Genomic DNA, 26,538 nt, shown 5'->3' with positions numbered 1-26,538 from the left:
GAGAGAATGACCCGCCCCAATGGTGGTGGTGCTGAGGCTGAGACATCACCCATCTGCCGGCCTCGTGTCTGTCCCTTGGGGTCTGTGGGGCACTACACGTGGTGATTCTGTACACTCTACACACCCTTGTTACACCCCCTTCCTGATGCCCCCCTCAACTGGTCCTGATTTGAGTGCCTTCTGTTCCCCTCGGGGCCGCACACTGATCCCCACCCAACTCGCCCCATGCTCAGCCCCCTTCCCTTGGTTGTCTATTCGCCCTGCTGCTCTCTTGGCTCGTGGGGCATAGGTCTAAGAGCATGGGGCCCTCGTCTCCCCATTGCTCACGGGTATCCTCGGTGCCCAGAACACTGGTCACGGCGTGTTGGTGCTCCAAATGTACTTGCTGAACAGCCAATGTGGCAAGGACCCAACTGGACCCCAGGCCTGACACCAAAGTCTTTTCTCCTCACCTGGCACAGGACAGCCCGGGGTGGTGGTGGTGGTGGTGGTGCTCGCTTAGGAGGCAGGAAGAATTTCAGGACAGTGACAACGACACATTGAACCCGACAAGGGGCCATTCGGAGCACAGAGCCCTGCGTAGCTGCCTGGGGCACATGGCCCGCAAGGCTGGCCCTGGCGGCAGGAGACTTTGTACCGTCTCACAGTGCCCGGTGTGGTGACGAGGTCTGTGGCCACACCTCAGTACTCACAGCATGGCAGGCAGGGCCAGCTCTGGGCCTTGCACCCCGTGGAGTCGGGGGGCCGGAGCCCCTGCTCCCCGGGCCACCCCCTGAGCCTGCTCGCCGGCGGAGCAGGCACCGCTCTCCAAGGCCAGGTGCACTTTGCCTCCGTCCAAACAGCTGTCGCAGCTCCAAAGGCTTTGGAGAGTTCTGTGTTTTTCCTCTTCTATTTTTATTTTCTCAAATCTAAGACCAAGAGGGGCCAGTGCCAGAGTTCTGAGGCCGTCTGAGCCAGGGTGAAGTGATCCACAGGCGCAGGGAAACGCGTCTGGAAGAAGTCACTGTAAGTATCCTTGGAAGGGATGGACAGACTTCACCCTGAGGGTGGGGCCGAGTCCTGGTAAGGACTGGGTCCCCTGAGAGAGGGTCCGTCCCGCCGGCAGATGCCCCTGGACTCAGGGCTGGGCAGGGCTGCCTCTGCAGGGCCCCATCTGGAAGCGCGGCCTTCATGGACCCCCCCAGCCTGTAAACAGCGCCCCCTGGAGGTGTGCAGGGCCCGGTTCACTAACATCCAGCCACCGTGAATGGTCTCCACCTCCCCAGTCAGAGCGAAAGTGGGAAGGGCAGTTGGCGTACGCAGCTCTCAGCTTGCCCCGGCTTTCAATGAGCTCAAGTGCAAAGCGCTCCGTGTGCCTTGGGTGGGGTCCCCGGCCCGGAGGGAGCACTCCAGAGCTCCTACCAGGTCTTGCAAAGATCCAGTCAGGTCAGTCCATCATCCTCCCCAGGCACATATGAGAGTAGCTCAGGCGATGAGTGACTTTACAAAGAATTTGGGGACGACAGGTAATGATTCTGGGCACAACTCAAATGGTGCCACTCATTTGGTGGGGTAGGGGGCTTCTCAGGGGCAGGACCCTGCATTCAGCTCTAGTCATCGCTCTCTTCTGGGCCTGCTACTTGCCAGGGACCTTCTGTGTACGTGGTGCCTCTCACACCTTCTGTAACCCGCGGCTCCCCCAGATTTCTGCCCGACATATAATCATTGGTCCCAAAGATGAAGGGATTTTGCAGGTGCAATATGGGCCCCAAACCAACTGACTCCGAGTTAATCAAAGAGAGATTATCCTGGGTGGGTCTGACCTAAGTGGGTGAAATCTTTAGCAGAACAAGGAACCTCCGGCTGGCTTTGAAGAATGAAGTGGCCACATTGTGAAAGGTCCACGTGTAAAGGAGCTGAGAGTGGCCTCTAGGAGCTGAGAGTGACCTCAGCTGACAGCCAGCAAGGAAAGGGGGCCCCCCCGTCCCACAACCGCGAGGGATTGAATTTAGCCAACAACCTGAATGAACTTGAAGAAGACTCAGGCTCCTGGTAAGAATGCAGCCACGACACGTTGACTGTAGCCTTGTGAGGTCCTGAGCAGAGGACCTGGCTACACCTTGCCTACACTTCTGACCCACAGAAGGTGTAAGATAATACATGGGAGATGATTTAAGGCAACAAGTTTCAGTAATTGGTGTGTAGCCATAGAATTTGAATACAAACAGCTAACTACTTAGGATGTTCCAGCGTCCCTAAAATTCCGATGATGATAGAACCCTCACTGCTGATTTTTGACTATGTACATTGCCACCTAGAATAAAACACTAGAGTTTCCAGTCTCCCCTACAGCCGGGTGTGGCCATGTGACTGTATTTTTGTTAATTGGAAGTGAATGGGCATTTTGTGTCTACTTTTTTAGGAAGGCTGCTTGAAGGGAGCAGTCAACGTAGAATATGGATATGATGGCTGGTGCCCCAGCAGCCATGTTGGACTATGAGGTGGATTGTTGAGGATGGAAGCCATGAATTAGGATGACAGAGCAGAAAGGCAGAGACTAGATCCCAAATGGTACAGTGGAGCTGCCATCCTGACCTAGGACGGCTGCCTTTCAGACTGCTTTTATATGAGAGGAAAACATTTATCTTATTTAAGCCCCTGTTATTTGGGTTTCTCTGTTATATGCCACTGATGCTAATTCTAAATAATCTAGGTGGGCACCATACCATCTCGCAGCTGAGAAAACCGAATTCACAGAGATGGTAGAGAGTTGCCCACAGCGAGGGACCCACAGCTAAGTAACCGATTGCAGGACTCTCTGCCCAACACACGCTGTCTCTGGACTCTGTGGCGTGAGAATTCTCCTTCATTCCAAACAGGTATTTGTAAGAAAGCAGCAGAGGTCTTCCCCCGAGCTGGTGAGCTGGTGGTGAGTGCACTCTCTGCAGCCTCCACCAATGAATTTGACGAGGTGTCACTTCTCACCCCAAACACCGGGTGAGGGGCACCAGTGCTCACCCCACCTTCAGCCTCTACAGATGAGGAGGCAGGAGAGGGTCAACTGGGGCCTCGGAGCCTTTGCACATGCTAATCCCTCAGGCAGAAATGCTCTTCCCTACAGTAACTCCATTGCCTTTCACGGGTCTGCTCTGTCCTTCCTTCGGGGTCTCAGCTGCAAGGGCCCCAAGCTGTCCCTTGACAGCTCCATCTGAGGAGCGTGGCTGCCAACCCTCACTTCCTCTCCCTGCCCACTGTTTCCTCCTGATACACATCATTACTTGCCGCCAAATCGCCCGCTGTCAGTGCCAGCTTGTCCATCAGGCACCGTGGACACAGTGCCCAGGGCTCGTGGTACTGTCAGGGGCCCACAAAATGGATTGATGTCTTCTAAAATCAGAAGGCAAGGGCATCTGGGTGGCTCACTAGTTAAGCTTCTGCCTCCGGCTCAGGTCATGATCCCCGGGTCCTGGGATCGAGTCCTACATTGGGCTCCCGGCTCAGTGGGGAGTCTGCTGCTCCCTCTCCCAGTACCCCTCCCCACTACTTATGCGTGTGCTAAGTAAATAAAATCTTAAAAAAATAAAATTAGAAGATAAGAAATGAATATGAGTCAGCCTGATTTCTGTCTTTTTTCCAACACCATCATAAAACAGAATTTGTATTATTTTGCATGTAGGAAGGGGTCCGCACAGCCATGCTGTTTGTTTCCTGTGCTCCCCAGATGCAGGCTTCATTGTGCAGACGCCTTGCCTGGTCCTCATCTCCGGTGCCTGCAGTGGCACTGGCATCCAGCAGATACCAGGAATTAGTGCATGAGCAGGTGAGTGAAGGAATGCTTCTGGCCAGAGGGCGGTCGGGCTTTCTCCAAGTGATCGCTGCTCCTGTAGAGGGCTCCGTGGTTTGGCTGCCCTTGGCTGTGGTCACCCCTGTGAGTGGTCTCCCCGCCTCTCCAGGGCTGACCTGGCCTGGATCCCTGGGCCGCATGAACCCAACCAGAGGATGGTGGCTCCTGCAGCGTGTGGGCAACGAGTAGGAGTGGGGGGAGCCGGGGGTGGGCTCCCAGGTCCTTTGGCCAGCCATGGCATAGGGCAGGAAGCTGCAGCTCTCACACCACCAGCACATCGGGCACGAGGCACATTGTGTGGACCAGCTGAGGCTGGCTGGAAAGTTCTGTGAGGCCCCGAAACTTTCTGGTGGGAGAGGGGGACAAGGCCTTGTGAAAAGGACGAGAGGCTTACAGTAATGGATCGAATGGTGGCCTCAAAAAAGATCTGTCCACATCCTCATCCCTAGTACTTGTGACCTTATTTGGAGAAAAGGTCTTTGCAGATGTAATTAAGGCTGTTGAGAGCATCCTGCATTATCCAGGGAATCCTCAATCCAATGACAAGTGTCCCTCTAAGAGACAGGAAAGACACGTAGGCAGATGCAGAGGCCACGTGAGGACAGAGCTGAGACTGGAGTGACAACTGCCACAAGCCAGGGAAGCCAGCAGCCCTAGAGGCTGGGACACACATGGAAGGATGCTCCCCAAAGCCTCTGCATGGGGCACAGCTCTGCAGAAGCAGCTGACCCGGCCACAGGCCCCACCCAGGGACTGAGCTCTGCGTCGGGCAAGGGCGGACCTCGAGCAGCGTGGGAGCAGTGGGGAGTCCCCAGGCCTGCACTGTGGTCCAGGAAGTCGGCATGGGTCCAGGGCCTGACGTGTGGGATTGGGACATTGGGAGGGTGGGGGCTGGGGTCCAGGAACTCCCACTTTCACGGGAAGCCCCAGCAGATTTCAGCTCCAGTGAGCTCGGCGGAGCCCATGCTTTGGGGTTCAGTTTCTAGATCCAGTCCTGATTAGCTGGGACTTTGAGTAAATGCCTTCAGCTCTCTGCACCCACTCTGTATGGCCAGTGGAGACGTCAGGCCAAGCAACAGAAGCAATGGTACCCGATGCTGGAGCTCAGAGAGCAGGTGATGAAAAACTGCTCCACGGTGGAAATGAGCAAAAGGTGGAAGGCAGGAAGGGAAACGTGAAGGCAAAAGATGGTGCCTACGTGTGGTGCTGCAGCCACAAACACACGTGCCTACCGGGGCCGGGACAGGTGCCAGACGGGGAGGTGAGGCAGGGGTGAAGAACGCTTGTCCTCTCTGCTTCCTCCTGCAGGTGAGGCCCTCCCGACCTAGCTTGTACCTTCCCGCTCTTCATAGACACACGGGACAAATACATAGCAGGCTGCGATGATTGTAACAGCAACGGACATTCACCCCTTCGTGAGAGAGGCAGCTGGGAGTAGTGGGGAGTGTGGCAACAACCACTCTTCGGCCCTAGCTGAGAGTTCCATGCAGGAAGGGGGCCCAGGGTAGCCAGATATGCCCATTTCTCAAGAGAAGCCAGGATGGGGCTTTTTTTCATCCCCTACTTCTAGTTCTCAAAAACACGTTGGCCATGAATTCACTCTTTGAAGACATATAAACACCATGCGGGGGTGGGGGGTGGAGTGGATAAGACACGTCTGCAGGCTGCATCTGGGCCCCCCTCTTCCGCCCCCGGTTTGTGGCTCTGGTCTTTGGCCTGGAAACAGAACAAAAGCTAATTTGCGCATCAGGACAGTGACAAGAGGATTTGGAAATCACAGGCGCTGGAACTGGTTAGGAGCAGCTGCTTCACTGGGGGCAACAGGGAAGAGCAAACAGTCTGGCCCTGGAACAGCTGGGGTTCTAACATCCATCAGGTGACCTCAGGGTATGCTTCAAAGCGAGCAGGAACCTGAGCTGTCGCTGCAAGCTGCACCACCAAATGCTGCTCTGTGCATGGTTAGGTGGTGGGCCCCTCCCTGCCTCCTCCAGGCCCCCAGGGCCCCTCCACGGCCTGAGCTGGGAGCCAACAGCAGCCCCCAAACCACTGAAATAATTCGCACTGGACAATGTTGGCTTTGGGGCCTGGGCTGCTTTAGTCTTGGGTGTACACTTCCCCCACCCCGCCTTTCTTTTTTTCTTTCTTTCTTGTGCCTCTATTTTATTGGGATGACTAAATCTTTAAACTATGTTAGCAGTAAACACAGCTAATTTACCCCCTGCCTCTTTGAAACAGCTGTTGACAGCTGCACTGTAATTCAATCAAGGATCTTTGTAGCAGAGCCTACCAAATTCCCATTTGTTGTTGGGTTCCATCTCTCCTGCCTGGAGCCCCACACAGCTGCACCAAATATTGATGAGCGCCCCTTTCTCCCCAGGGCCTGGATGATAAACAGTGTGTTAATAGTGGGGGCCCAAGCAGAGAGTTCTTAGCAAACCAAGAGAACTCTAATGTCCAGGAGTTGAGAGAAAAAACAACACACACAGACATACACACCCCCAAGAATCAGAACCAAATGTCTCCTTTTTATTGAAAAGTCAAAACCCTTTTTATTTTGTCTATTTATACAGAAAATTTGCTGAAGACTGCTCTATGCAACAGCTGAAGGTACATTGGTCTGACCATTAATAAATAGTCTTAAATAAGAAAACAAACAGGCTGGGGGTAAGCGAACTCATCATCCTGAACAAGGGGCCGAAAGAGGGTGTAAAATGAGCTTCTGATGGACATAAATAATTTCTTTGTTTTGTAACAACTATTTACATGTTTCAATGTACAAAGGATGCTAGCCAGGAGCCAGGTGGGGTGTAAGTGGTGAGAGAATCTACAACAAGGGTGAACCACACGAAAATCCCCAGATCTGCCAACAGATAAAACAAAGTTCGGCAAAAACAGTGACTGTTCCCCATTTACCAGGCAGAGTAGAGGCTGCAGCCTAAGCTACTGAAGAAGAAAAATAAAAGAAAATAAAAATGGGGCCCCAGTGTTTCTAGGAACCAACTCAATCAAAGTGAAGAAATGATTCCCCTTGGCCTGGGTTCCAGGGGCACAGGCCTCATCTGGATAACCCTGCTCTTTGTTTCCAGACTGCTCAGAATTCTGCAAGGTCTGTGTTGCAGCTAGAGGCAGGGTGCATGGCATTTAGGGACCTGCTGGCCAAGGGAGGCTCATGCCAAGAGCCACATCAGAGATGGCACCTTTGAATCAGAATGCTCAGGACATCACGCTCAAAGCAGCTTCTAGATCCCTCCATTTGAGATTCGCATCCACCATACCCTGCACCTAGCAGATCTCCAACCATGCTATCTGCTCCTTACCTCAAGGAGCTGATTGTTTGCAGAGCAGAGCCCTCAGTAGGGGTCTGCAAATGAACATAGGTGGCCACAGGGGCCCTGGCTGGAACCCAGAGTTCAGAAAGCTGCTGCCAATCAATAACCAACAGGGGAGAAGACCTGGAGGAGGGACAGTAGCCCTGCCCACCCCACCCTTATCTAGAGTGAGGTTTTGTTGGCACTTCTTTAAATAGGGCCGTGTTAGCTACAGTTCAGGGTCACGTTGTGGGTTCTCTCCTGATTGCTATCCCTTCCACTCTGTCATTCCACATTGATTTTTCTACCATGAGGAGGGCTGGAAAACCAATTCCAAATGTCTGCCGGTGCTTCACACGCCTATTTTAATTTCTGCCACCACACACCCAGCAAGGATGGAACGTATTTTTCCTTCAAAGTCAACACAACCCCTCCTGCGAGCAAAAATTTGCCCTCTCTCTTCCCGGTCAAATCTTGGATTTGGGCAAGTCTATGTAAACAGCAGGCCTCTGCAAGCCTCAGAATGAAACCAGAATGGAACGGAGAGGGGGGCCTCCCCTTCCTCCACCGGCCACGGCTTCTGTTTATGAAATCAGAGTAAACCAAGAAATGGGGATAAATTGTTTAGGAAAATATATCTGTAACATCCTAACCATTTTCATTCATTCGTTTTATTGTGACATTTATTACAGGAACTTCCGTGTCAATTTTCCTTGCGCACAGACACAAATGTGCCCACCCCTCGCCGTGCCCCCTTCCTCCCGCTGCTGGGTGGCCTGGCTGAAGGGTGCTCCTAATTACCCCTGGGAACGAGTCAGTGCACGGCTGAGACTTCACAACCAATGATCGTGGCCGGGCAATTTTTCTTTATATATTTTTTTTTTCCTTTAGGTTTTGCCTGCAGCAGCATGTAGGATCTTGTCCACAGGAGGCCGATGAAAACCTGATCAAAAGGCATTTGCCTCTCAAACTCCTTAATCCTCCTACGCCATTAAGATTGGGGATGGGGGCGGGGCAGGTCTCGCAAAAGGTGGTCACTGTGCTGGGTGGTGGGGGTTCCCAAGGATCCGGGAACAACGTGGCCTCCCTGAGGGCCTGACCTCCAGGAGGCGCTAGTGGCAGCCACAGGCTCGGACGACCATGTTTCTGTATTTCTTCAGGATGACATTGGAGCTGTCGTCGAAGTAGAGGACAGAGATGGCGTTGAGCTGAGTGGGGGCACAGCATGGCTTGGGCACCGTTTCGGGGTTGATGAAGTGGACCTGGAACACACACCGAATGGTGGCAGTGGTGAGAAGCGCTGGGTCATTGCTCCCAGCCTCCTCATTTCTGTAAGGAACGGGAGCTGCTTGGGCAAAACGGTGGCATGTGACACCCCACCCCCCACCCCCAGCAGTGACTGCAGGTGACACTTGCAGTTCTAGCCCGTGACACATAACCTCTGCTGCTATTGCACAGACCAGGGCACCAGAGCACACAGGTCTGGGCAGCACATAGCTGGGAAGCTAGGAGCCAGGTGGTTCTCTGCTGCGGGGCTGTCCTGTGCAGTGCAGAGTGTTTCACAGCATCTCTGGGCTCTACCCCAAAGCAGCCAGAGGCACTCCACCCCCAACCATGCCCACCAAAAATGTCTCCAGACATCGTCAAAGGTCTCCTGGGAGGCGGAACTGCCCCGAGTGGGGAAGCCCTGGCTTAGACAGAGTGGGCCTGCAGGCCACATCCTGCCCCCCTGCCGGTTTGTCAATAAAGTTTTATTAGCATCCAGTCACGCCCATTTGCTCTGTAGTATCTGGGGCTGCTTCTGCACGCCAATGGCAGAGTTCAGCTGCCACAGAGGCTTTGTGACTCACAAAGCTAAAAATATTTACCATCTGGACTTTTTCAGAACAAAGTGGCCGACCTCTGGGCTAGACCTGTCCCGTCCAAGAAAAATACAATGCAAATCACACGTGTAATTTAAAATGTTCTAGCAGCCACATTTGAAAAGATGGAAAAGAAATTGGTAAAATTAAATAAGATATTTCATTTAACCCAATATTTCAAAAAAAAAAAAAAACTATTGTTTCAACACACACTTGCCATAAAGTATCTTTTTTTTTTTTTAATTTAAAAAATTTTTTTTGGTACTAAGTCTTTAAAACCTAGCATGTATTTTAGACTGAGAAAGCATCTTGATTCTGACTGGCCGTATGTCAGGTGTTCAAGAGCCACGTGTAAAAGCGGTCACTGTATTACTGTATTGGATAGTGCAGATCCAAATTATACTAGACTCTTCTAGCAGTAAAACCAGGAGGACAAAGTTGGGCAAACACTGGGTGGGACATCAACAAGAAGGAAGAAGGTCTAGAAGGGAGGAATGAAGAAACATGCCAGCTAGCCGCTCGGGTTACTGCTCCTTCTCGCTCATAAGATTCTCTGCACCTTACAGGGGACGAGAGCTGGGCGCAAACAAACTCAAAAGCCTGAAGGGGCCACGGAAGCACCCCTGGGTGCGCAAGGCAGGTGAGGAATAAAACAAGAGGGAATAGTGGGGGTTGGGGCGACCCAGAGGGCAGCTGCTGCCACTGACCGCGGCCAAGCAAAGGCAGTGTGGTTGGCTGTGCCGAGTGGCCAGGACAGGCCAGAGACCTAGTTCTGCTGAATTTTTATGTGAAACTTCCAGGTTTCCGACGCACAACGTGTGCCAACTGAAAGCACTCTGTGGCAGCCTCTAGCCTGTGACCTCTGAGATAAGCCAGCACATGTTTTAGCTTTTTATTACGGACTGTTTCAGACCTTACAAATCTATACCGCCTCCTCCACCCTTGAATAATTTGAAAGCAAATCCCAGACATCAGCTCATTTCCTCTGTTTTTCACCAGGACTCCCAGCAGGCAAGGATTCCCACCCCCATCACCTTTTTTGTTGTTGTTGTTTCAGAGGTAGAATTTTGTGATTCATCAGGTGCAAACAACACCCAGTGCTCATCACATCACCTGCCCTCCTTAATGCCCGTCCCCCAGTTACCCCAGCCGCCCACCACCCTCCCCTCCAGCGGCCCTCAGTTTGTTTCCTAGAGCTCAGCATCTCTTATGGTTTGTCTCCCCCTCAATTTTTACCTTATTTTATTTTTTCTTCCCTTCCCCCTTTTTAAACGTGACCACAGAACTTCTTTTTCAGAATAATTAGAATTCTCGTTCTGATCCCAGGCCTCTCTCGTGACACGCAGACTGAGTAGGTGATCAGGGGACAGCCAGGCTCCCGCTGCATGGGCCATGAAGCAGGGGTCGGAGGGTAGAGGTGTGCCCTGGTAGCCTGGGAGACCCCCCTGGCACCCCCCAGGGGCCACCAAGGCAGGGCCTGAGGGGGCATGCGGGCACAGGGGAACAGGCCTGGGCCAAGGAACAGGTTGGGGGCATTATTCATTTCAATCCTGAGCAGGGCTTCAGAATTTACCATCAGGGAAGGAAGGGCCTTGGAAAAGCATGACTAAAAAAGAAGCCTTCCCTCCGAAGGGCAGAACGTGGTCCAAATGAAAGGAACAGGGGAGCTTTTTCTCCAAGACATAACACATGGGTCAGTACCAACTCTACCACTAAACCTTTAAAAGAAGCCAAAAAAGTTTCAGAACAAACAGAACTGTAGGACTGAGGGGGTGGCCCTGGGTAATGAGCTTTCTGTCACCAGGAGGAGCATTCAAGCCAGGGAAAGGCCTCAATAATGTTCCTGGCAGGGAGCTAGATAACCAAGATCCCTAAGCCTCAGATTCTAAGGTAAAGAGCCAAGTCCCTAATTTTTATCCCGACTGATATTTTCGGTAGAGTAGTAAAAACCACTTCTACCAAGGGTCGCCAGGGCTGTGCATCCTGTTAAAAGCCTATCTTCTTATCACACTGAACCCTCCAGTGACCCCATGGAAGTTTGACCTGAAACGGCCCCCGCCCTGCCCCACCTCGCTGTCCTGCTTACTCCTCTCCAGCATCCTCTGTTCACCTTTTTGCTTCTCTCCCTGGAAACTGAGGCGCTGAAGGCAGGGACCAGGTCTGTGCTGTTCTCTGCAATGCCCTCAGCTCCCAGCGCAGGTTTACCTGCAGAAGATGCTCAGCAGACACCCTTGGATGGCTGACCCCCCAAAGTTCAAGGCTAGGAGGCAAAGACATGAGTTCGGGGAGTGGACAGGCTCTCAGGCTGGTCTGAACCCAGGGAAGCCCCGACTCTGGGAGGTGCGGGGGCACCTATGGGGGCGGAGCAGATGTGTGGTCAACTAAGAACAGCCGCCCAGAGAGGCAGGGCCAGGACTGACCTCGCCGTTAGCCACAGTGACCATTATCCAAGACACCTTTGGGAGCCCCTGAAGCTGTGCTTATTTCTTCCAGAATGGGGAGAAATATATGAACTTTAGGGTCGAGGATGATACATATCTTTATGCCAATGCTGTTGTAAAATAACATTTTTAATCTCTCTCTCTCTCTCTTTTTTTAATGGAGGAAGGGGCCTACGACAGGAGGAGTGCCCAGGGCCCGCGGAAAGTCAGGGCCCCAGCCTGGAGGAGCAGCGGGGCAGGGCCACCAGACCCTGCCGTCCCTCCCACCCAGCGGAGCACGCCCAGACGGCACGCAGGCCCCACTCACCAGCGTCTGCACGATGGCGTGGTTGGTGGCATTCATGTAGGAGTTCAGGGGGAAGGCACACTCCCCCTCACAGTAGTAAGCGGCATAGCCTTCGGGAGCGATGATCCAGTCCTGCGGGGGACAGAGCGTGAGCCCCACAAGGGCCTACCCTTCGTGCCCAAGCCCCCACCTACCCTGCAGCCCAGACTCATGCTTCCAGAGGACAGAGGACCAAAGACCTGGCCCACACCATCCTAGCAAGGGTGGGGAGTGTCCTGCAGAAGTATGAGAAATGGAGCACCCCCTTCCATGGTCCCCCACAGAATGCAAAATGAAGGAAAGACCACCCTGGGGCTGGGCTGGGCTAGGCCCAGAACAGACACCTGCAGGGTCTTATGGGGAGGCTGCACAGACCAGTGTGACCAGGATGGCTTCGACTCCAGCGCTACTATGTGGTTACGCGTTGGCAGTTTGCTTCAAACAAAAGCTCCACGCCTCAGTTCACGGACATGGGAGAAAGACTAATATAATAACCCACAACATCGAGAATTAAGCGCCTATGTAGACGAGCCAGCTCAGCGCTGGTGCACATGTGCGGCTCGGTGAAGGATGCACACGGCCACGTCTGCCGTTAGGGCTGGGTTAGCACCGGAATACTGCTCTAGCACTCTGTCCACCCCTCCCTGACTCAAGTCCATGGACTCTTCCCGCAGAGGAGCTGGAGTCTGGGGCTCGGTTCCAGCACCAGGATGCAAGCACGGGAGCCGTGAGTGTGAGGTCAGCACGGCAGGAGGGCTCCACGCTGCCCGAGCGCAAGTGCTCTGATAGTGCGCTTGGGCATGATCCCCAGGGAAGCATCTGGACTCCCCCGCTGAACCACAAGCTCAACGAGGAGTGAACAACAAGACCAGTGGCCTTGGTGATCTCAACACCCCATTAGGACTATTTGAGCTCCACGAGGGCAGGCACACGGTAATGCTCCCTGCGGCACCTCCAGCGCCTGGAACAGCACCCGGAATGTCAGAGATACTCCTAAACAGTCATTAGACTGTATGTCCCTCATGTCTGTCCTAGGATTCACTCTTGCCCTTCGCCCCATTCCATCCAAATGGTTCTGGAAGGAGCAGTCATGGTCCTATGACATGATCTCAACCCCCAAACGGCTGACTGGTTCAGGATCAAGCCCCTGACCCCAGGTAGGCCAATCAGTCCCTGCCCTGGGATCTGAATCATGGAAAGGAAGGAGGGACAGACAGGGTGGAGGGTGGGAGCCGGCCCTGCAGGCAGCTGAGTTCTAGCACATGGGCCCCACCTGAGAGAAGTAGCCAGCCGCAGGGTGGAGATGAAGTTCACATGTAGCATGGGGCTTAGGGGTTCAAAGTGTTTGGGCTCCTGGTTCTAGCATGAGTCTCCACCACATTTCTGCTCCTGGGTGTCATGAGGCATCCCTGCATCCTTAACCTCAATTCTCTACCCTAGTTAGGACACCTGACGCTGGAGTCCTAACTGAAGTAGATGAGAAACGTGACTCAGTGCACACATGGGACCCAGCCCCACTGCCTTGGGCGGGGGGCCCGAGGAAGCCCACACCAGAGTCCCCACCATCAGGGCAGATCCGGCCACCCGTCCTTACCTGCCAGCCCAGATCGCGGAAGCTGACGTACAGTTCGTGCTTCTTGCAGGCCTGCCTCTGGTCGCTGCTGCTGTTTTCTGCATTGGTGGGAGACAGAGGCACAGGGGAGAGAAAACACACAAACATATTAAGGTTCCCTCCATCTAAGGCAGTGGTGTGAGCACGGTTGAACTCAGCTAGAATGTGACCTTCCTGACATGAAAGCCGTTCCAGTACCTATAGCCTTAAAACTCATTTCCATCCCTAGCAAATGACCTCTGCAAGAGGCACCAACGTCCCCATCCCTCTTGTGCCATCTTAGCTCCTAGTATGCTCTGGATCCTTCTGTGGACATTGGCTTTTTTTGTACACGTGCGTTGTCTGGAGGCTGACCTCTGCCTGGGTTCCACATAGGAACCAAACTATAGCCACGTGCCACCATGCTGGCTGCAGAAGCCTGCTCAGAGGGGTCTGCCCTCAGCTGCTGAGGCCAGCCCACCTCACGATGCTCACCCCTCTTTCAAAGGGCAAAAGGGGGCACAGCCAGGGCCTGGGACAAAGACCCCACTGCCAGGAAGAAATGCAGAAACTCACATCCCATTGACCTCCCAGAGGAACACACTACTTAGGTTTTTCTGAGGAGTGAAAACTATGACTGGGGTTTTCCAGAAGTATGTAAGGTTCGTAGGCATCTGCGTTAGGGCTTGAGCACTTGTAAACATGTAGAAAGCTCTGTCCTTCGTCTCTCTGTCACTCTCACACAGACACACACATACTCTGGTGCTCCTGCACCGTCTTCTACCCTGTAGCTATGGGGTTACAGGGATGTTTTTTTCTTCCTTACTCATGACTTGTCTTTCCTCCACCTAAAACTTTCTAGGGGCTTTCTATCATGCTTAGAGCAATGTCCCAACTCCTGCCCTTGGCCTGTAAGCCCCTATATGGCCCTGATTCCTAAGCCACAACCTTCTTTCTGTGCTGGGAATGTACTGTCAAGTCTGTTCCTATCAGGGCTTTTGCACTTGCTGTTTCATCTACCTGAAATGCTCCTTCTCGTAATCTTTGTATGTGTGGCTCTACTTGATATTCAAGCCTCACCTCCAATGTTGCCTCTTCTAAAAGGTTTTGGGAGGTTACCATTGGATCCCCAAGGCCCAGTGTCCACCAGTATTTGTGTAGTTAACACACAAATACAGGAGACGTCAATGCCTCAGCTTCTGTGCCCTGCTGTGATCCCTCCAGGCTCAAGCATCCCAGAAGGTAATGAACACCAGTGGGTGAGGAACACAAGGACAACTCTTTGCAGGATGTAGAGGAAAGCCAAGGAAATGAACCAGGGTTGCTTGCTCACCTGACTTGCACTTGGGAGGCATCCAGATGCACCCAGATCCCCCTGCCTGGTCAGCTCTCTCAGATGACCAGTGAGTGGCCCTCCTTGGGCCTGGGGGGTCATGGCAACCCCAGCCATTGTCAGTGACTAGTTCATAACCCAGGTCTGAGCTCACCAGCCCATATGTTATCCTTAGAGTGAGGACTGGTTCAGATAAGAACAACAACAACAAAAAGAACAAATGACACAATCCAAGCCAACAGGACATGGGTGAAAGCATGCTGGGGGCTTCCGGAAAAAGTTTCCTTATTCCTAAGAAAGGCTCATGGGAAAAGATGCTCATCTCTTTCCCCTATTGCCTGGGAATAGAAAAGCAGTAGAGCCTGATGACTACCTACAGCCATAGCCTTGAGGAGAAGCCAACACTGAAGGTGGTGAGCAAGGACAGAAAGCCTTCACTGTTGAAAGCTTTCACTGTTGTTGACTTTCTGGATCAACCTACCCTCATGCCCACCCAACCCTGTCACTGTGAGCCAATGGCTTTTTAGTGGTTGGAGCCACCTGATTGGTGTTTCTGAGACTTGTAGCCAAACCACGCAGTGGGTCCTACTTGGAAAGGTGCCTCCCAGTGTGGGGCTGATAGTCAGCTGGAGCCCAGCTGTAGACTCCAGAGCACACCAGCTCCCAGGTGGGGTCTGGCCAGGTAAGGGGGTGCTGCTCCAGCTCTGGAGTCAGACCCTGGTTCTCCTAGACCTTGAGATGCTCATCTGCAGAGTGAGGAGGAAGTGCCTCCAGGGACAGCCGTGCACATTCCCATCAGTTTAGCACAACTCTCAGCTCATAGCAACAAGCTGCTGATTATCCTTCCAGCCCACCTGCCAGGGAAAGTTAAAACTATACACAAACTTCATTCCTACACACACTCTTTAACCATTTGGAGTAAATGACTGTTTTTTTCCAAACCCAACGTTTGGAAGAAGTGAAACACCCATCATCCATTTGCTGCTTTCCCCTGAGTCATAAGACTTCTATCTGTGTGGCTTCTAGGTTAATGAGAAACAGTAAGATTAAAAACAGTATTACTGAATTCCTTTCCCCAGACCTCAACTTCCCCATCCATGAAATGGGTGTGAGAGTGGTGTAGAAAGCCACCTGTGGTGACCATACACAAGTCAGGAAGCTTCCTCTGAGGCCTGCTGGACAGTATGCTGTCCTGGAAGTCCTGGAGGTACAGCCCCCGGGCTACCCCAAGGCTAGGTACAAATCAGAAATGGGAAGAGTGGGAAGGAGAAACAGAAAGAAGAACGGGGTGGAGGAGAAGAAGACAGGGAAGGAGGGCAGCAGAGGGCACAGCGATCAGAGATGTGTAGGCCCAAGATGAGCACCTGTTTGCAGCTCAAACAGGGGGTTCAATGCAGCTTCCACCTCCATCAGCCTCTGTGAATATCCCCGATTTTATACATAGCTTTACATCTATTGTGCAGGAAAGCATCTATTGTGCAATTTTTAAAGATTTGCAACCAATGAGAAAAATTGATTATGACAGGATTGTGTGTGTCTTTATTGGAGGGATCCTGGCCCTCGGGGACACTCAGAACTCCTGAGGTGACCTCAGTGAGGGCGGGGTGGGCACAGTCTCATCCCCTGGGGGCCTGGTGCACCATCCATCCACGCATCCACACATCCACGCATCCATCCATCCATCCAAGCATCCATGCATCCATGCATCCATCCTGGCATCCATCCATGCATCCATCCGTCATGCATTCATACAAACTGTTACTGAGTGTCTATTGGTTTGCAGACGCTGTTGCAGGCATTAGAGATGCAGGTATGAACAGAGGCAGTCAGTAAGTCAGTGAGTAAATGTAAACTATATCCCATGGAGATGGAGAGCAATAAGGTAGGAGAGGAGGCCGTGGGATGGAGGGTGCCACAAGAAGGCTCTTCTGAGGAAGTGATGTTTGTGTAAGAACCAAAAGGAAATAAGAGCTAGCCAGAGAGTCATCCAAAGGAGGAACATTCCAGGATGAAGACATAGAGGTAGGGAGAGAAGGGTGCCCTTCATGACTGAGAAGACCAGCAAGAACCCAGACCTCTTGCACTTGCACCCAGACATTTAACAGATGATAGCAGTGGCTGCTAACAGAGGGACAGAGAGTCAGGCACTAGAGCCTTCCAGGAATGAGAAGGCATGAACGGGGCTCAGCAGTGGGCACAGTGGAGGGGCAGGAGGTCTACCTTGCTGGGGGCTGCGGGGGGGATTGGGAGGACAAAGCAGCAATGGGGAATCTGGGGTCCCCCTTCCCTACCTCTGGGCCTGGCAGCCCAAGGGCTGAGAAAGGGAACCAGCTACAGAGGTAGCTGGGCCTCCAGAGGGCCAGGTGGTCATTGATATGTGAAGGTCAAGGGAGCCATCAGAGAAGATCCCAAGCAATCTACCGGACCGTTTGCAATACTGTCTGTAATGCACCGAGTGGAAGTCCAAAGATGGTCCCTGTCGCTGAGGCAAGGCCCGTGGCCACAGGTAGCAATGTCAATGTGCAGGCCTCCTTCTCCCCTTCACCGCAGGGAGGTGGAAGGTAGAGGGGAGGGACGAGGAGCACCCCTCAGCCCAGTGATGTGTGGAGCAGCCCCAACAAGACAGGATCGAGCACATTAGTTTGGGACAGGGACGTGGCAAAGAAGCTTCGCATCAAGTGCCAACATTGCTGGCTGCTTAAGGTCCTGAGTAAAAAAAGGATCCGAAGCTGTGGAGGCTCAGTGAGAAGAAGATGCCACCATTGATTAGTGATGTCTACCATGAGCAGAGGGAGGGCAAGTATCGGCCTGAGTGCCACGTTTCCCAACCCCATCTTGAAGCAAAGCAATGATAATTGGCTTAATGTTGAAACCCAAGTCTGCGAGCAGCTTGCGAGGCCAGCTGGAGGTGTAAGTGGGGGCTGGACACAGGCCCTGCCACCAGAGACCCAGATCCCCGCACGGCACCTCTGGGCCTCCTTACATCACGGGGCTGCTCCGGGAGAAAGGGGTCAGAAGTCCTGTTTCACGATGGCCTCGTATTAGCAGAAAGACTACGACAAGGAAGAAGAGATGCTCGAGAAGCAGACAGTTCCCCTGTCGCTCTGGCCTGGCCCCCAAAACCCACCCAGCCGCTCCATCTGCCTCCACCAGCTCCTGCCTGAGCAGCTCACAAGTTACAACCCCCACAGATCATCTGGGGAAGACACCTAATTACCAGGGGGTTGGGTGCAAATGTGGGTGAGGAAAAGAAAGTGGGACCCGGTCTTTCAACACCAAGCCACACTACCTAGGAGTAGCTGAAAGCTCTGGGCCTGCAGGGAAGAGAGTTTTGCAGCAGACGGCAGGCCGGAGCGTGTGTCCCTCCAGCACATAAAGGGCTGCCACGTGAAAGAGGATTCAGCTCGTGTGGCCCTACAGCAGGATCCCCAGCCATCTTCACATGAGGCAAAGCCCTTCGGGAGGGTGTGTATGTGTGTGTACATGCACGTTCAGATATTCTGCTTTACCAAGCCTGGGGTGCGGCTCAGGCCTTGGTATTTTTTAAAATTAAATTTCCAGGAACGGTTTAGATAAACTGCATAAAGGGCTGGGAAGTAGAAAGTCCCAGGAGGGGAGGCAGATTCCAGACAAGCCATAACGGCTGCCACGTGAGGTAGTGAGAGCCTCATCCTGGGGGTTATGTAAATGGAGTGTTTGGCGAGGATGCAGCGGGGGAAATCGGGTGTGGACTTCTAAGACTTTGAGGCCTGGTCCCTCTTCCTTCACTCCTGAGGTATACCTGATAGACCTCCAAGACCCTGGAGTCTGCTGGCATGGAATCTTCCAGCATTTTCTGCCTGGCTGATAAGGAAAGCCATTTAACAAGTCTCCCTCCTCTGACCCTTCCCCAGGACCCCACCCTGCTCCCCACCATTCTCAGGGCAGCCCCACGAACATCCAATCACCCCTGCCCTCACACCATAGCTTAGAACTGCAAAGGCTTCCAAATTTGTTTTGGTTGAAGTTGAAACCCAAGGTACGACTCTCCGGAGGACTCCTGATCTTGCTCACCTTGCCGGCCCCACCCTCCCCTTGTCCCAGACACCATGGCCTCTCTCTCCCCTCGAAGGAGCCCCGCTGCCACCCCCACCCAGCCTAGGCCTCGAGGGTGGACCATGGCTGAGCTCTCTCCATTGGACCCCAGCCCTAGAGTCAGCCCAGAAAGGGTTTCCAATGCAAATTAAGGGATTCAGTTGGATTTTTGTTAGGGAGCATTTCAGACCCTTTCAAAAAGCCTAAAAAAAGAATGGGTCCACTTGCCAGTACGGGATCCCACCAAAACCCCCTGCACGTGAGCTTCAGGGCCACAAAAATCCATCCAGGGGCCCCTGGGGCCAGGGAACCCTGCTCTGAAATCTTCACTAACCACAGCAACCATTCCTTTCTTCTCCTTCCAAAAAAAAAAAAGAACAAAAATTTAAAAACTGGCTACACGAAGCCAAGGACACTGGTTAGAAGGTTCATCTGGGGGTGGGGGCTGCTCGGCCACCTGGACACCAGATTTCTAACCACCGCCGTGCACCTGCCCGTGAGCCTCTCCGGGCCAGCCCCGGGCCCAGGAGCCGGCAGGGCCGAAGAGCTGAGCCAGCGGGCTCCTTCCTGCTGCAGACCTCCCCGGCCTCGCCGCCCACCCAGGGCCCGGAGACGGCGCGTGGGCAGGCCGAGTAAAGCCCTCGGCAAACGTGCGGACGGGCTTCCTACGGCTGCTTCAGCGGATTAGCACAAGCACGGCGGCTGGAAACACCACCAAGTTACGATCTTCTAGCTCTGTAGTCCCAAAGTCTGACACAGGCTAAATTCACGGCGTCGGTGGGGCCGTGTCCCTTCTGGAGGCTCCGAGGGAAATCTGTTCCTTTGTCCCTTCCAGCTTCTAAAAGTCACCCGCGTTCTCCGCTTGTGCCCTGTACCTTGTCAGCTTGTGCCCTGTACCCCGCCTCCACCTTCAAAGCCAGCGACATCTCCCCTTTCCGCCCGCCTCTGGACTCCCACCTGTCCAACCCCATCGAAGAGGGCTTCTCCCCCCTTGAGGACCCCTGTGATTACAGTGTGATGTGGGCCCCCCTGGGCCGTCCAGACCGACCCTATTTTCAGGTCAGATGATAGCAACCCTCATTCTGTTGGAACACTTGGTCCCCTTTGCCATGTAGTCACCAGTTCCAGGGACTAAGACAGGGACACCTGGGGACCGGAGGGCTCACCCCTCAGACAGCAGCACAGCTGGCCAATGCGAGGGGACAGGGCAGGTGGGCTTTCAGCCGCCGGGCTCCTAGCATCTGGGTGGTCATTTCTGCAGTCCGCTGGGAAATTGGTTTGCTGGTGAAGTTCATTTGTTTGCAACTTTCTTTTTGGTCTGGGGGAGAATCGAAGTGCATCTTTGCAGAGGCAGCACTCAACGTGCTGGAGAACATGGCACAGGCCAGGGTGTGGGCATGGAGGCCTCAGGTGTCCACAGTGCTAGAGGCTGGTCTGGGCCAGCCCAGTCCCCAAACTCATCCCAGCCTCCCCAGGCCACCAGATGCCAACACCAGAGGCCTGGTCAGCCCGGAGGTTAAGAGGACCCAGCCAACCCCTGATTCTGGCACAAAGGTGGGCCCAAGCGGGGCTCTGCAAATGCCTGGTGAATTGTCAGAAGACATTTAACAGGATCGCTGGGGACGCCAGAGCCCACCAAGTACAGGCAGGTGCCTCCTGGCAAAACCAAAAGGGCTCTAATCCCAGGACTGCCACCTACTTGCTTTGTTGACTTGGAAAAGTTACCTACCCTCTCTGAGCCTCACTTTTGGGGAGGCCACCCTCCTCCGAGCCTCAAGAACCACAGAGCACCATGCACCCTACAAGTACCTAAACGTCTCAATCCCTGGAAGTTTCCTTGGAGGAACGCACCAACAAACATTTTCTATTAATCTTAGAATTGCTTGCTATATAAATTCTACCTTTATTTTTAATTTGTTTTTACTTATAATAATGCAACATGGCGACGAACCTAAAAGTATTCCCACAAAATACACCAAAAAGTCTAGTGCTTTTTTTTTTTTTACCTATAATAACAAGACATTTCAGACAAACCTAAAAGTATCCCAAATAATACACAAAAAAACCCACCACCACGCCCTCATATTTAACAAGTACTAAAATATTTTTCACTCTAAGAACAAAAATGAAAAACACAGCAAGCAAACTCCCCTCATGTCTCCTCCTCTTCACTCCCAAGAGCAGCCTCCCTGGGGACGGCAGTGCCGTGTTCCGCTCCACGCCTTTCGAGCTTTCTTTCAGGTATTTGTGGCCATCAATTCGTCTACCTGGGAATTCACACAACTGGCATCTTGTCATACCGATGCTTTGCTACACGCACTTCTCACTGAACTTTCTACTTTTATACGGTGAAGGCGGTGAGCTCGGCGCAGGATGGGATTTTGTGGGGTTGGCTTCCTGCCGTGTCAGCTGGGGGATCATTGGCCGAGCGGAGTCACAGCCCTATGGGGGTCCTGCTGGGGCCCGTGGGGTCCCTGGGTCCGCACATCAGCCCCCGCCCCGCCCTGCACATACCTGCGACGTTGGCCACCCGCAGGGCTTCCTGGTTCTTGGGCGTCTTGGAGCGGTTCTGGCTGCGCTGCTTGCCGCCCGTGGAGCGCGTGCTGCGGAGGTGGACTTCCGTGGCCTTGAAGAAGGCCACCATGAAGGGCTGCTTGTTCTGGGGCCCGTGCCGCCCGATCAGGCCTGCCAACTTGGGGTTGATGCTCTGCCCTAGACCGGAAGCAGCCAAACGCACAGATGGATTACGGGAGAAGTGGTTAGCGGGGCGGGGGGGGGGGGGGGGCGGCTGCGGGGACATGAGCTCGTGGTTCATCCCTGCATCTGCCGCGCTCCCGCCAGCGAGGCCTGCTTCGGCATCTACCCTGGGCCAGGTTGTTCAGGAGCTCGGAGCACAGCAGGGAGACCCACGGAGAAAAGCTCCTGTTCTCTGGGGCATGCGTGCAGCCAGGGCAGGTGGGCCGCCCTGGTGACAGGTGTGCAGGGAGAGAAACAGGGGGGAGAGGGGGCCGGCTGAGGTCTGCAGGACTCGGGCTGGAAGTTCCACCTACAACCCATTGTCCAAAGCGGGTCATGCGATCCACCCAATATCAAGAAGTGGGGGAGCCCCACTTACGAGGGGTGGGAGGTGGGGATGTTGAAGCAGCAGCAGAGACTGGCTGCCTGGTTGGAGCACAGGCTGGGGGGGAAGTGGGGAAGGAGGAGGGCTCCACGGGACAAATCATGGGGGACCTCGGGGAGCACAGATAACAGACGGTCCTGTGGGCAACAGCACGTGCTCTGCTTTATTCTGTTTATGGAGTCAAAGTGTCACACGCAAATCCATGTCCCCCCAGAACCTCAGGACGTGATGTTATTTGAAAAGAGCCCCTTTGTAGATATAATTAGTTACGAGAAGGTCATACAGGACTTGGGGGTGGTGGTGGCACCAACCCAATGACCAGTGTCCTTAGAGGAAGCCGCCCACACGCATGCACACCGATACACACCGAGGGGGCCAACGGACGCCAAACTCCAGTGGGGCTGGGAGAGACAAGGAAGGACTCATTCCTCGAGCTTTCGGAGGGGGTAGAGTCCTGGGACTTCTCCAGCCCTCGGGAGGACGGAGGCCTGCTGCTGTGAGCCTCCCAGGGGGGCCTTTGTAGCTGCCCTGGGAGGGCACTGAGATGGCTGCCTGAAGTGGCAAACGGTGGGGTGAGCTGCTGAGCAGCGGGTGCCCCGGGTGGACAGTGACGGAGCACCCCAGGCGCCCCAGGGCCGGGGGAGGCCAATGCGCATCCCGGGAGAGGAACAGGGCGGGCCCCGGGTGGCGGGGAGTGGAGCTGGCCGGAGACAGATCCTCGGTGCTTCGTTTTTCAAATCCATCCTAGGAAATTTTTTTTTTAAGATTTTATTTATTTATTCATGAGAGACACAGAGAGAGAGAGAGAGAGAGAGAGAGAGGCCGAGGCACAGGCAGAGGGAGAAGCAGGCTCTGTGCAGGGAGCCTAATGCAGGACTCGATCCCAGGACCCCAGGATCACACCCCAGGCTGAAGGCAGGTGCTAAACCGCTGAGCCACCCGGGCTGCCCCATCCTAGAAATTTATGTCGAATGTTTGTTTTGAGAGAATTACAGATTAACAGGAAGCTGCAGAAGAAAGTGTAGAGGGACGGGCCCAGCTGCACCTGGCGGTCACGCAACAGACCTGGGTACAGGTACATCCCGGGCTGGGAGGCAACAGGCCCCGGACCCACTTTGGGAGAAAACGCTGGCCGAATTTGCTAAGGGGCTGGACAGAGAGGGTGTGAGGAGGTGCAGAGTCACACCTGACCTTCACGCTCTGGGCCTGAGCACCTGGAAGAAGGCAGGTGGGGAAACTGAGGCAGGGATAGGGGCGGGGTGGAGAGAATGAACTGGGGAGGGGAGGGCGGAAGACAGAACGCAGGGTGGTTTAGTGGCCGCTGTTTGCCACATCCACCTGTCCCGAGGGAAGCTGGCAGGTGGGCAGCCTGGGTGCGGCCCTGGATCCAGAGGGAGACGGACCCGGCACCAGACGTGCTCTGGCCTGGCGCCCACCTTCCCGGGTTCAAGTCCTGCCTCTGCCACTCAACACACAGACGCTTCTCAGAGCAGAGCTCTGCACGTCGGAAGCACCGGATAAACGCTGGCTCGGGGCAGCGGGCGGGGTTCCCCGGGGGAGCTCACAGCAGACAGCGTGTAGCTGGACGAGCCGCGCAAGGGCTGAGCCTGGGCACCCCGACGCCCCCTCCGCTGAGAGGTCAGGGGTTGCACCGGGGAGCCCAGTTAGGGAGGACCTGGGAAGATCGGGAAGGTGCTTGGGGAGGAGGAAGGAGGACCCCCGGAGGATGTGGGGCCCTAGAGACGGCGAGGAGGAAGCAGACGCAGCCAGCCCCGCGTCCTGTGCTCCGCGGCTGGGGGGCGGGACGGGAGCCGAGGACAGCCCGGCCGCTCGGGCCGTCGGCCAACGTGCAGTTAACGTCACGCGCGTGGTGATGAGAATTCCGAAGAAAGATGAGGCAAGACACAGGGAGGAAGCCTGTCTCACTCACGAGAGTGCAGCTCAGAGATGCCCAACAGGCTGCCCACGGACGCCCAGCTCGGAAGGGAGGACAGAGCAGAATTTGAACCCAGGCCGCGTCACTGTGACACAGAGGCGCGACCCCAAGTGAGGTGAGGGGGTCAGAGGCCAACGAACACGGTGCTCTGGGAGGCCCCAGGCCTCCCATCCACATCTGGAATCAACTTCACCTGGAGCCCCCCCTCCCCCCAGGCCCCGACAGGCCCAGGTCAGGAAACCCAGCCTCCCGGGACCTCATCGGCACCACGGGGTTCGCTTTGGTTTTTTAACAGCTAATGTTTAAGAGCGCAAACTTCCTCCATCCACCACGGCTTCACCTTCACCCCCTTGAACGTTCTCGGCTTGCCTGCATTCTTCAGCAAGGGTTTCCTCGAGTTCATGCATTTATAATTCGAACGATTCTATAAAAGAAGCCATTAAAGCTGAGCCCCTAGGAATTGTATCTTGCCCCCACCCCCACCTGGAAGGCTTTTAGGGCAAAATAAAAATGCCTGGCCCGAAAACCTGATGCTGTTCCAGATACAGTAAAGTCACGTGCTGCGAGGGCTCCGTGCAGCCCGGCAGGCGGGGGTCGGGCCGGCTCTCGCAGCTGCTCGCGCAGCCGGGTCCAGGGACCCAGGGACCCACAGCCTTGGCTGACGATGGGCGGACGGGGTGGGGGTAAAGGAAGGGAACTTCAGGGGGTTTAAACTCCCATCTGCTGCCGCCCACCCAGTGTAGGCCAGCAGAGGTCAAGTTGGATGCTGGGGCCTCCACGGCCTCATCTGTAAAATGGGGATGATGCCACGTGTCTCACCCGTGCCCCCGTTCCCTGGCACCTCGCTCAATTTTCATTGTGGCCTCTGTGCCTTAGGGGACCCCACTCTGGCCACAGGGTCTAACGGACAAGAACTAACCCTCCAGCTGCAGTGACTGGCTGGACGGGCACGTGACCCAATGCAGCCAAAGAATGGAAGAGAGGTTCCCTGGATGTTCAGCCTTCAAAAGCAACCTTCTCTCTCCCTGGACAAGACGGAGGGAGGAGGAGTGGACGGAGCCCCAGAAATGGCCACCAACTGGAGACCACGAGGGTTACATTTTCAAATGGGGCTGATTCCTTCAAATGGAAGGAAGAGCAGAGACAGACACGGCATCGCTGGTGACATCGCTGAGCCACTGGATCAAACCAGTCCTGAAGCTCGTTTCTTGCCCCAACCACCGAGATGAACAAACCCCCGTGACTGTTTAGTCTAAGCTGCACGCACGTGTGCGCAGTTCCTCATAACAGGGACTGCACTGTGACCGCTGTTTCATATAAATCCGGCCTTTACGCAACACACTGTGGACGTCTTTCCACGTCAGGGAAACACACTGACCTCATCCCTTGTGGCCACAGAGGAGCCTTGCATCTGGAATGGCCTTTACCTCATCCTCTCCCACCGACGGACATTTAGGTCATGTGTCCCAGGCTTGAGCGACACCCTGTTATCGATCCATTGGTTCATTTGGTGACTACCGATGGACACCTACCGTGTGCTGGGCTTGGAGCCAGGTGCAGGTGCAGCAGTGAGCCAGGGCCCCCCCAAGGGCCCCCAGGGAAGGAGATGGGCTCGGGGATGTGGAGTATCGTGTCTGATGGTGGTGATGGCCACGAAGCAACAAGGGCCGGGTCGGGGGCAGGGACAAGGGAGACTGATCAGGGAAGGCTTCCTAGCCACAGGAGTCCCGGGGAGGAAGGTCCCCACGGAAGGAAGGGCAGATGCCAAGACCAGGAGACAGGAACACATGTGGCGTGTTGGAAGAATGGGGCAGGGGGACCAGAAAGGGGGGGTGATAAGGCTGGGTCCCTGGGGGCCTTCATGGGGGCCCTGGATCACATTCTAGGTATGACGGCAGCCTCAGAGGGTCTGCAGAGAGGGACAGGGCCAGATTCCAGGCTGAGAGGCCCACGTGGCCTGGCGTGTGAGGCAAACGAGGTCCCTCCCACCACACTCTCCCCCAGAGCCCCGCACTTTGGGTGGCCTCTCTGGGTCCTGAATGTATTTTGCCGCCCTCCCACAGCCCAGGGATTCAGGGCAGGGTGGCCGCCTCCACCCACCACCCCAGCACAGGACAGGGCTCTAAGACTGGCCAAAGCACCTTCACCAAACAGACAGTGGCGACACAGTGGCTCATCCCCAGCACCTGGCACTCGGGTGTCGGGGGCACTAGAGGATGTGCAGAGGGGTCCCCGGAGCACCCTCACTGAGAGTCCTGACAACCAAAACTGTCTCCATGCACTGCTTAGTGTCCCCTGGGAGGCCATGTGTCCCAGGTGGAGAGCCAGGGCTCTACACATACCCTCCCCTAAAGCGATCACCGGTCCTGGACGGACCCACGAAGGAAAGTCCTTGCAGTCAGGTTTTCAATGCAAAACGCTAGAGACAATGTGGCATTTTTATCAAGACAACGAATGGACCAGACACCTAAATAATTCATTCATCTTCATTCATCTCTTTACAAAATATTCATGGTGCACAGGCCAGGGCCCAGGACTACTCTGTACCCTGGAGGTTACAACCAGAACGATACAGGCCCAGGCCCTACCAGGCCCCAGGAAGAAAGCGCAGAACAAGACAGAGCGACGTCACATCTGGGAGAAAAGACATTTAAATAAAGCCTATGCCAATACATGCGAGTACGTACATGCGTATGGTTTATTTTTGCTTTAATACCCCCAAAA

General features: G+C 54.5%; 1 protein-coding gene across 1 annotated transcript in view; it reads right to left on the bottom strand.

Moving 5' to 3' along the window:
- Window positions 1–7,786: 7,786 nt before the first annotated feature.
- Window positions 7,787–26,538, bottom strand: part of BMP7 (bone morphogenetic protein 7) — a 90,198-nt gene continuing 71,446 nt past the window's right edge. Inside the window, exons 4-7 of the mRNA XM_041732127.1 lie at window positions 21,272–21,469; window positions 13,354–13,430; window positions 11,742–11,852; window positions 7,787–8,393 (exon numbers count right to left, since the gene is read on the bottom strand). Coding sequence (XP_041588061.1) covers window positions 8,244–8,393; window positions 11,742–11,852; window positions 13,354–13,430; window positions 21,272–21,469 — 536 coding nt within the window. The 3' untranslated portion in view covers window positions 7,787–8,243. The remainder of the gene's footprint in view (window positions 8,394–11,741; window positions 11,853–13,353; window positions 13,431–21,271; window positions 21,470–26,538) is intronic.

Source organism: Vulpes lagopus, chromosome 18 (assembly GCF_018345385.1).
Source record: "Vulpes lagopus strain Blue_001 chromosome 18, ASM1834538v1, whole genome shotgun sequence".
Taxonomy (NCBI): domain Eukaryota; kingdom Metazoa; phylum Chordata; class Mammalia; order Carnivora; family Canidae; genus Vulpes; species Vulpes lagopus.
The sequence above is the reverse complement of the archived record's forward strand: the minus strand, read 5'-3'. Positions and strand labels throughout refer to the sequence as shown.